The sequence below is a fragment of the Eucalyptus grandis genome, chromosome 8 (assembly GCF_016545825.1).
Source record: "Eucalyptus grandis isolate ANBG69807.140 chromosome 8, ASM1654582v1, whole genome shotgun sequence".
NCBI lineage: Eukaryota > Viridiplantae > Streptophyta > Magnoliopsida > Myrtales > Myrtaceae > Eucalyptus > Eucalyptus grandis.
Window position 1 is genome coordinate 32937386 of NC_052619.1, and position 11051 is coordinate 32948436.

The 11051-nt window shown below is 39.6% G+C and overlaps 1 protein-coding gene across 1 annotated transcript; it reads left to right on the forward strand.

Annotated features, from left to right (window-relative positions):
- Positions 1 to 691: 691 nt before the first annotated feature.
- On the forward strand, positions 692 to 2155 carry LOC104414120 (protein JINGUBANG). Its single transcript, XM_010025138.3, is given in 2 exon segments — positions 692 to 1991; positions 1993 to 2155. Coding segments are annotated over 2 exon segments (1377 nt in total). The 5' UTR covers positions 692 to 777.
- The last annotated feature ends 8896 nt before the right edge of the window (positions 2156 to 11051 follow it).

The following is an 11051-nucleotide window of genomic DNA, read 5'->3' on the forward strand; positions in this document are numbered from 1 at the left end:
CACTCGGAGAAAGGTGGGGTTCCGTCGGCGGCGTGTGGCGGGGCAAGTTGTGGCAAGTAGCGACGCGTCCGGCGATGGTGGTGGTAACAGGGTGACGGGTTCGAAGAGAAAGAAGCTGCTCCGATGGTGGTTTTGCTCTTCTGGTTTTCAATTAGGAATAATGTTTATAAACTGCAAATTAAAATCCAACGGCCGACAATAATGAGCAACACGTGCCCTCCACTTGACTGAGACTATAGTAACGGTGCCTCCATTCCCGGGTCGCTCGACTTACCACTACTCGTTCTCCTCGTTCAGTGCGCGAATTTAAATGCTTGCATTAAATATTTGTATGTTTTAAAAAATATTTTCTTAAATTTTTTGACGTATACTACTTATAAAAATAAGTGATTGAAAAATAATTTCATTTTTTGTGTAAATGATTAGACATTCAATAATAAAAACATTTTTTATTGATTAATAATTCAAATAACACAAACGGTTATTTTTACGAAAATGACTAAGCATTCATAAAAGTTAGTTGGGTACTAAAAAAATCTCGCAAATCCTATTGGACGTCAAGCGCGTTCAGGATGTCTTTGGTCTCCAATCGCATTTTCCACGAAAGAGAACTGTTCACCCTAAATAATAAATAAAGTAATAATGCAAGTTGCAAAAATTTGTTTCTTTATGGTTGATCATGTCTATATAGCTTAGCCAAATAACGTTTCCTCAGTCACCCTTACATGCTCTTTTCTCTCCCTCTCGCCCCCTCCCTCACAACAAAATACGACCGCCATGAAGCTCCGGTCATGGCTCGCCACCTGCTCCTCCTCCTCCCGCGCCGCCACCGCCGCCGATGCCACCGTCCCGTTGTCCCTCGACCGGTCGTCTGACGGCGGCACCAGCTCCTCCTCCGACTCTCTCGGCGGCGCCACGACGTCGTCGTCCTCGTCCTCCTCGTCGAGCTCGAGCTCTCGCGCGACCAGCAGCAGCAGCAGCATCGAATCCAACCTCTCCCTCCAAACGCTACCCTCCGTCCCTTCCCTCCAAACCCTAACCACCGACTCGCTCCACGTCTCCGTCTCTCACAACCTCCTCCACGCCCTCTCTCCTCCTTGCCTCCTCCCCGTCGCCTCCCTCGTCCTCCACGGCAAGCTCCTCTACGCTGCCTGCGGCCACGAGATCCACGTCTACGACGTCTCCAACGCCTCCGCCGGCGGCGAGATCTCCCACGTTGACGCTTTCAACGTCCGCGCCTCGTCCTCGGGCTCCGTCAAGTCGGTCGCCTTCTGCGGCGGCCGGGTCTTCACCGCGCACCAGGACTCGAAGATCCGCGTCTGGCAGGTGGGGGCGGTGGAGGGGCGGCACGGGCTGGTCGCGACCCTCCCCACCGTAGGCGACCGCCTCCGCCGCTTCATGCTCCCGAAGAACTACGTCACGGTGCGCCGCCACCGGAAGCAGCTCTGGATCGAGCACGCCGACGCCGTCTCCGCCCTCGCGGCGAGCGACGGCGTCGTCTACTCCGTCTCCTGGGACAAGACCCTCAAGTCATGGCGCGGCGGCGGCAACAGCGGCTCCGACCTCCGGTGCCTGGAGTCCGTCCGGGCCCACCACGACGCCGTCAACGCGGTGGTGGTGGCCGCCGGCGGGACGGTCTACACCGGGTCGGCGGACGGGAGGATCCGGGTCTGGGCGAGGCAGGCGGGCGAGGAGCGGCACTCGCTGGTGGCGACGCTGGAGAAGAACAAGTCAGCGGTCAACGCGCTCGCGTTGACCGGCGACGGGTCGATGCTGTTCTTCAGCGCGTGTGACCGCTCGATACTGGTGTGGGAGCAGGAGGACAGCGCCAACCACATGGCGGTGACGGGGGCCCTAAGGGGCCACACCAAGGCCATCCTCTGCTTGACCAACGTCGTTGTCCTGCTGCTGCGCAGGTCGGCAGACCGGACGGTGAGGATCTGGCGGCGGGGGGCGGAGGGCAAGTACTGCTGCTTGGCCGTGCTGGAGGGCTTCTGTGAAGTCGCTGGCCTCCGTCTCCGGCAGTGACGGGCTCGTCACCGTGTTCAGCGGAAGCCTGGATGGAGAGATTCGTGTGTGGCGGGTCTTGGTTTCGAGCGTCGACAAAGGGCCGGTCTGGATCGTGTTGAAATTGGAAATTCGTGGGGGAAAATAAAGCGAAAAAATTTGGTTGACATAGAAAAAAAAAAAAAAAAAAACTAAGAAATTATGGTATAAGCTGTTTTTTAAGGCTTTTTGTGGTACCATATCGTGAATATGTCGTCTTCTTCTTCTTTTTTCCCTATTTGAAGAAATTGATATCACTAAGAGTTTGTATGCTCCATCAATTTCTTGATTATATTTTTTGATATAATTGATAGAGTGAGCTTTTGTCTCCAGATATGAAATTATGTTCATTTTATCATTGTTTTCTTTACGAGACAAACGTCGTGTAAATATCTACTGTCATTAACTAATCTCCATAAGCATTATTGATAAATATCAAACCTACTACAATATAATCACAACGAGCCATGGGTGCTGCATCACCACCCGTGAAAAGAGCATATGTTATAAGTGAGGCTATCGATGCTACCGGAATGAAATTTTCATCGTTTATGTTTGTCTATTATCTCTTGGCACTAGATGCTACCTTCCCCCGATCCTATTGGTGCGACATAGCTATACTTTCCTAGAACTCGCGACATCATCTATACGTGAGAACATCTTATCCAACGGTGGAGGTAGTGAAAATGAAACTTTGTTCACAATTAGGAAAGCATGGCCTTTTTATTATATGGGTGGGTGTTGAAAACTAGGGTTAGTATTTGTATATCTGATATTTTTCACTTGTACGTAACGTTTCCTCGTCATTCTTCTTTCGATTTGACTTGAGCTTACTATATTTTCGATTTATTTATACCTTTCCTCAAGGTCCCTGGAATTTTCCCCTTTTTATTTTATTTAAAGATGGCCAAAGTTCAAAAAGTAAATTATCTTTTGGGCCCAAAAGGTGGGAGAGCGATGGGAAGATCGATGGATGATCATGAAATAAATGCAAGTGGACCGCCAGTGTCGTTCGTCTTCAATTATATCTTTCTCCACTCTATCGCGTCCTTTCCAAAGAGAAGCTTCCTCTTTTTCATGCTCTTTAAAAATATAAAATATATTTATTTCATGAAAAATAAATGAATTGCTGATATTACTTACAAAATAAATAATACATAATGAAAATATTTAAATATAAATTATTATTAATGATGAAAAGATTTTTTATTTTCTAATTACTTCAAATGATACAAGTGTCATTTTTTGAAAATTATTTTTCAAATAATTTATTTTTCGCAAAACGAACAGAGTTATAGACTAATTCAATACAATTTAGAGTTACCGCAATTCATTTGATCTCCTTAATTAAAGTAATTTGGCTGATCCTTGATAGATGAGTTGATTGAAAATCTCATTTAATTACTAGTCTCAAGAACCCCATATGCGTTGAATGCTAACATAACCTCCGCAAGATTCTTGCTAGGATTGTCAATAATCATGACATCACGCCGAAGAAAAGAATCTATTCCTTCGGATAATTGAAACATATGCAAATAAATTTAGTTCAGGTTACACAAGACCACACGTCTACTCTCTCCAGAAAGATCTCAAGTATAGTACACCAAACATTATCTCTAAATCCCATTTGTTTTATGTAGAATAAATAAACATTAGCATTATGAAGTGTGGGCATATGTAGGGGTGTGCAACCCGACCGGGTATACCCGGGAACCGGACCGGTCCACCCGGAAAACAAGATCGGGAACCGGTTCTAAAAATTCGAAACCGATTTAAACCCGTTTAGGAACCGGTTCTCAAAATTTGAAACCGGTTTAAACCAGTCCAGGACCTGGTTTTGAGTGATTACCCACCCGGAAACCAATTTCAGGACCGGTTTTGGAACCGGTTTTGTAAATAAAGGTCAACAATCCTATTTTTTTCCCCTGATTTCTATTCTTACTCTCATAATCACACGGCGTTTTCCCCCTTGGCTCTCTTAGACACGTACGATACTCCTCATTCGTCGTTCCTCTTCCTCACTCGCTTCCCTCCCTCAATGGCTCCCTCTTGTATCGTTCGACGGATGGATGACATGCGTCGCCACTAAATTCTTGTGTACCATGTAGATTGACTTGCCTAACTTCTCTTTTGTAGGAGGAGTTATGTTTGCATAAATGAATAGCTTCATGTAATAATTGTGGGAATAAGACTAATATTAGACCTATGTTTGTTGCTAATGTTTATGCAATGTTATGATTTTTGCTTTGTCTTATAATTTTATTTATGATAATTAGCCATGTGGATCCTTATTTTTTTCGTTTCGTCAAAAAGTTCTTATATTTATTTATTACAAGTGTTTAATGTTTTAATACAAATGATGAGGATTACATTATTTTCTCATATATTAATATAAAATTCAAAGTTGTATAGGATATTAGGAGATTGCAAAACAAATTCTAATGGAAACGGGGTTGACTTTGGAACTGGACCGGAAAAAGAGGATGGGTCGGATATAAGGTCCAATATAAATAGAATTGGGTACATGGTCCAAAAAAGGGAAACTGGTTATAACAGGGTCGGGTACAGGATCTAGGTTTAGACCCTACCCACTCTGAACCTGATCACCCCTAGGCATATGAGCATTTTGTTGTAGTGACAATAGATACATTGCAAATCAAGGACTTTCTGCAAGCCTTTTTTTGCCCGGAAAAATCTCATAAATCCTAAACTTTCTCCTTGAGAAATACCCATATTTGAAACTTTTTCTCGTCTCATCAATCTCTAAACTTGTACCAATGACTAAAAATACATTTCGTCACCGATCCATGTTAAATATTATTTGACATGGCAGCATACTTGGGCAATGCCAGCATTGTTATGTTGCTACTACAAGCTTGAGGTATTGATGAGACGAAAAAATTTAGGGCATTGATGTCTTACATACAAAAGTTTATGATTTTTGGTGAGATTATCCTTTTTTAATTTATACTATGATGATAAAAGTACAGGCAAATTAAACGTGATTGTCGTAAGCTCGAGCATGTCATCAAGATATTATTCTTTTCTATAAAAAAAAAAGATGAAAAATGTGGATATCTATTTCCACTATATTGTAGCCTTTTCCATGCTCAGACTTTCCTCAAAATTCCTTATTCATCTCTCTTGTTCAATCCCCCAGGGCCACAGCGTGTAATTTGTATTCGATCAGCATTAGCAGCCATCGTTCTCGACAACCTTTTAGATATTTCTACATTTGTCACAAGCACAAATATAACATTTCTAGCATAAGTTTCAGGAAAAAAAATTCTAGCATAAGGAAAAAAAAAGCACAAAAATAGCAGGATTTATTGCGAGCATTGGAAGATCTTGCTACATGGGAATTCATGTGATCATTTAAATATCACTCTAGCATTATTAAAAAATATTAACCTGTTTGATATCTTAAATCAATATAATTTTGGCTTTGTTCGATATATATAATGTTACAAATTTGTAGGTGCAAAAACTCCAAAAGAAGGTGAGAAAAGAGAAAACTAGCATAGTGAATGGCTAAAGTCAAAGTTCGTGCCCCGCTAGATCCAATCGTAGATTCGCATTATTATTGAATACATAGATCCATATTTAAATATTCTTTCAATTATTAAAATAAGGACATATGTTGCCGTGGATGTAACGAGGCGAAAATAACGGGACGATGCAGACAAATTCGAACTTTTTATAAGCTTTTTGCTTATCTGGATAACTCCTTTTTTGGAGTTAATTAACCGATATACCCGCCATTTAAATATATCTTAACCATCTAGGGATTAAGCCTCAGAATAATAGTTTATTCTTCTGCATCGTGCGTTGCTTTGACCATTTTCAACCATCGATGCATGTGAATGTTGACACAAGTTTATGGTTAAGATAGACTGAGACATCCATAAAAATATCGAGCGAAACAAATGATTCATATATATTAATCAATAATATGTGGTCATAATTTATGAACTCTGCTATTGCTAGCGTAATTTTAGTTTTGTAAAAGTCAATTATGTTCTTTTAGCAGTTTTTCTTTACAAAACGCTTGAAATTTCATATTACGAATTAGGATTAGGTTAATAGTGGTTCAACTCAACTCTGTAATATAGAGGGCTTGTACTCTTCTTTTGATGGTGTACATGATATTATACTTTCTCTCTTCTACTACAAATTTTAAAATTGAGAAATATAAGTGTTCGATAATGTCATCCCTTCCATAATTATTGTATTAAACCCAGCTCGTATCACAATTGGAAGAGTTGAGAACTATAAAAAGCCTCTTTAAAAGAAAAAAAATTAACACATAAATGCGTATTTATATGTACACAAAAACTAAGGGCCTGTTTGTTTGTGTTCTTTTTTCTTGTTTCCTGGAACACAATTTCTATTCTTTTGTTCCGAGAAACAAAAAAAGAACATAAATGTGTTTATTTACATTTTTGTTCCTAAGAACAAAAATTTATTTTTTTGTTTCTTGGAACACTTCCGAGAAACAAATTTTCTCTCCCTATTTTTTTTATTCTCTTTATTTTCTTTTTCTTTTTCTTTGGTCGGTCGTCGGCCCTCGACCATGGCCGGCAATTGGTTGTTGAGGGCTGGCAACCTCGCTGGAGTGTTGCCGGCCCCGGCGAGGTCGACCTCGTGCTAACCGGCGAGCCTTGCCATGGTGGGCGAGGCCGTCGGCCCTCGTTGGCGGTGGCCAGTCATGGCCGAGGCCGCGACCAGGCCAAAAGAAAAAAAAAAAAAGAAAAGAAAAAGAAAAATATTAAAAAATTAAAAGAAAGAAAAATTATACAGATTTACTAAATGCGTTTTCGTTCTTTTTTATTTTATTTTAAGAACATAAATTATACAAGTTTACCAAACGCGCTCTTCGTTAAAAAATATTCTCGGAATAGAAATATTTTTTTTATTTCTATTCTCCGTAATGATTTTTGAACAAAAACATTATCAAACTCATTATAATTAAAGAATTTTTGAAGTGCCGTAAAGAAAACTCATGTACAAGTACAAGATTATGGAAAGGGAGGGGTGGTCGGTGAAGGGACATTCGCTATTGCTCCCGGAATTACATTGTACTTTTTTATTACAAATCAAAAATGGCTCCCATGCCCAGCTTAGCCCCTTTTACGGGGTTTAACTGGATTACGGGATAGCGTCCCCATTGGGCTTCCCGCCAAACCCCTCCAAGGGAGGGGAGCCCACCTCAGATCCCCGTGAAGCCCTTCTCCTAGCATACTAGGCTGGGTTCAGGGAAATGAAGAGGCTTGGGTAGCCCCCCACGAGAGTGGGCTACCCAGGGTGGCGGCGGCGGCATGTATCAGCTCTTGCAACTTCCTAAAAAGAAAATTTAAACGATTGCTCCCATAATTATTTTGGCTTTTTACTTAACAAGTTTTCTAAAGTTATTATCAATAATTTTTTATTTTCTATTATTAACATCTTGGTTAATATATTTTCTCCTTTTCTATATTTTTCATTTTTTTACAACAGTAAAAGATAAAAAGAGTTTTTTTTTTAATATAAGATAAAAATACACTTTTTTAACTCTTAAATGTCGTATAGGGTACTTCCAAAAGATGCAAATACACGACCTGCATATCTTGAGTCAAATATGAATGAAAATAATATCGTTATTAGATATATCACGGAATTTGTAGTACTTCCATAAAATATTGTCGGAGAAAGCTTGTGGCCTCTCTTATGGATAAGATTAATAGCCTTAAAAATATTAAATTAGTTCCTCATAACATATTTATTCTAAATTAATTTGTATTTTATGAAGATTTTTAAACTGGCATCTCTTAGCCAAATCTACCCACCATTAGCAATGATTTTATGTGGAGGGTGCCGTCTCTCTATAGCGCCGTCCTTGAGAGAGAGAGAGAGAGAGAGAGACCTTTCTTTGTCTTCCCCTTTTCTCTTTTGAAGTTCTCTGTCTTTCATTTCTCCTCTGATCTACTCTTCGTGTGTGAATAAATATTTTAAGTTGACCTTGTGTGAACGTGGAGATCAATTTGGCCATTCGTCGAGTTGGTAGTCACTAAGGAGGATGTTCATAACATGGCTCAACAACCTCTCCAAGATATGCCACTTTTCTCTCTTATTTAGATTTAGGTCAAGTTTTAAGAGTTTTACTCTCTTGAACTTGATCAAAATATGGATTCAAAAGCTCTTCACAAGTATTTGATCTATGTTCTTTCAACAGTTTGATATTGGTGTCTCTACATGGCAAAAATGATGAGGACGTTTAATGTAGATGTGTGCCATAAGTCAATGTAAATAGAGTGGGAGATTTTGGTCTGTGCTCATTACTGAACTTGTTGATTGGCCATCGTTGATTTATAGTGTTAGATGCTTCCTTAAGAAAAGAGTGTGCTTCTAGTTGTAAATTGTGCTTTGTAATTTGCTTTCTGGCTTATGCATTTTTTTTCCAATTATTTAAGATTTGTTAAGCTTGAAAATTTTCTATATACATATCGATTATTATTTTAATAAATGAATGATATATTTCTTTTAACTCCAAAAAAGAAAAAAGAAAGATCCTGTGTGGAGGACAAATTCGGATAAGAAGAGATTTGAGATTTTTTTTTTTTGTGAGATAAAAATTAAAGAAGAATGAATATATTAAGAAATAATAATTTGATTTTTTTAAATTTTAAATTGGATAGAATTAAATGCGTTGCAGGTACGAGTTGTTGAGTTATTAATGTAGGGTTATGATACCTGTCAAAATCAAATTAAACGAAGTGTCACTTCCAAATTGATTTAGGGGCCTCTTCTTTTCCTTTTCCATTTCCTTTTCGTTTTCTATCATTGGACAACTCGAAAATTGGACGTGGAAATGCTAAGGGGCACTTGCCTTTCTTGAAAATCTCCAGCCCCACGCTTCCGGAGAAATCATGTGAAGAGAGCAAGTGATCATGATTTGGTCGTGGTGGGTCGTTGAGGCTCAAGTTGGCAAGTTGAGCACACCAGTGAATGAGATCAAAGCCATGCGGAGTCAGCGTAAACCCCCAATTGACATTAAATAAAAATAAAAGTATACAATGGTATTTGCATGGACTCGATTATTTTGTAATTTCTCATCTGAGCAAATCTTCGGTCAGGAGATATTTTTGGTCCCCCTTGGAAAATTAAAAAGAAGAAGAAGATGTACGTGTGGTTTTCTTTTCTCCAAATACATCATCACTAAACACTCATATAATTGCAAAAATAATAATATAGTCTAACATTAATTGAGGCTATCATCAGCTTTTTCGATATGACATGATGATACTCATGATTCATTCTTGCATAGGCTCCACGTATGACCATTGAACTCGAGTGTTTTTTCAATTAAGTCATTGCATTGTGATTTTTCCAATTACTAAGCATACTAAACTTTCATTTCTTCACAATTGATGTGTTTCAATCGAAACTCGATCGATGTTCCTATCTAATGCGACAAAATGCAATTAATATGTCACATCATATTGCCACATGGCCCTCCATTTTGTTTAGCCGGAAAGCTGAATGCCTCCCGATCAAAATGCCTCCCGATCAAAATGCCTCGATCCCAAGAAGATGATTACCTAGTGCGTTGGATGATTCAAATCGAAATTTGGTTTCTGAATTTCAAAATCAAGTGAAGTTAATTTAAGGGCAACAGTAAGGAGAAGATGAATTGTCGCTCAATCGAGCATAATCATTTGATTTTATTTAAAAGAAACATACATATACTTGTGTTGGCGCCTCTCACAACTGAAAAATCTAAGAAAATTGAGTGCTTCGAATGTCAAAATGGATGCTGATTAATTTAACGCAATGACATAAAATATCTGATCCACTTTTGATAATTCGGATCTGGCCAAAGAGCAATCTTTGTTCGGAAAATGTTAAAGAGTGCCAGCCTCAAATTTTCCATTCGTAGTAAGTAGTACTCTGATGATGGTTTGCAGCTCGGTTGTTGTCCTCGAGCTTAGAAGTGGGCTACCGGCGATGTTGGCGGCGAGAGAATGAATGATCGAGATCTTTTCACGTATTGGATCACCGTTGCATGGCACAAATCGAACAGTGAATGGGACGATGTTGAGGGTTGGGTAAAGCACGCGGTAACAGTATCATTCAATCTCCTTCTCACCGGGACACCTTTTGTTTTCCTAATGTTCTAAACAACGTTTTCGTCAATAGACGTTACAATCTGCTGATCGATGATTGCATTAGCATGAAGCTGGTCAAATTAGGATGACACAAGACAGCGTATGACGCTTTGAAACTGGAATTTCTTTTCTTTCCTTGCATGTCGAGGTTTCGTGTTCTTTGCACGAACGCCAATCGACAGTAGACATGCACCAACATGGTGTTGTATAACCATTTCTCTCTCTCTCTCTCTCTTCTTCCTATAAAATGGTTACGTGCTTCATGACAGATGATGGAGACAGAAGAAGACGACGGAGAATAGACAAACCCTTCGTCGCTGTCTTTCATAGTTTAATCGCGGGCCAACTTGCATGGCTGATTCGGCATTGAGATATACAATTTGTCTTTCTGTATAAATAAAGGCACAATCTGTCCATATGCATTTAGATGCTTTGGACTCAAAGTCGGCAACTACAATAAGCGATAAACAAATGCTTAATTTGTATTTATATAAACCTAAGATAGAACAAAGACCATCTATGCCGACACACATGGTGCCTTCTTAATTTCTCGATGAATCTCAACCTCAAATATATTGAGTTGATAAACTTTAGGCTGGCAGAGTTGCTTTGGCCCGCTCAAAATTGGGCCACACCTAATCATCTCTATCTCAAATAGTGCTAGCAACCCCTTTGAGTATTAACATAGAATTTCATATTCGCTGCGGAAAAGTTTGGTTTAAGTCATAACTATTCTGTACCATTGATGAATAAAAGATTCAAAGTTGACAAGCCCGTCATCGTAGCCATCAAGATGTTAACAGTTAGAAAATCTCTCTATATAAAGTATATTCAAACTAGGCAACGTAACACGAGCAACTT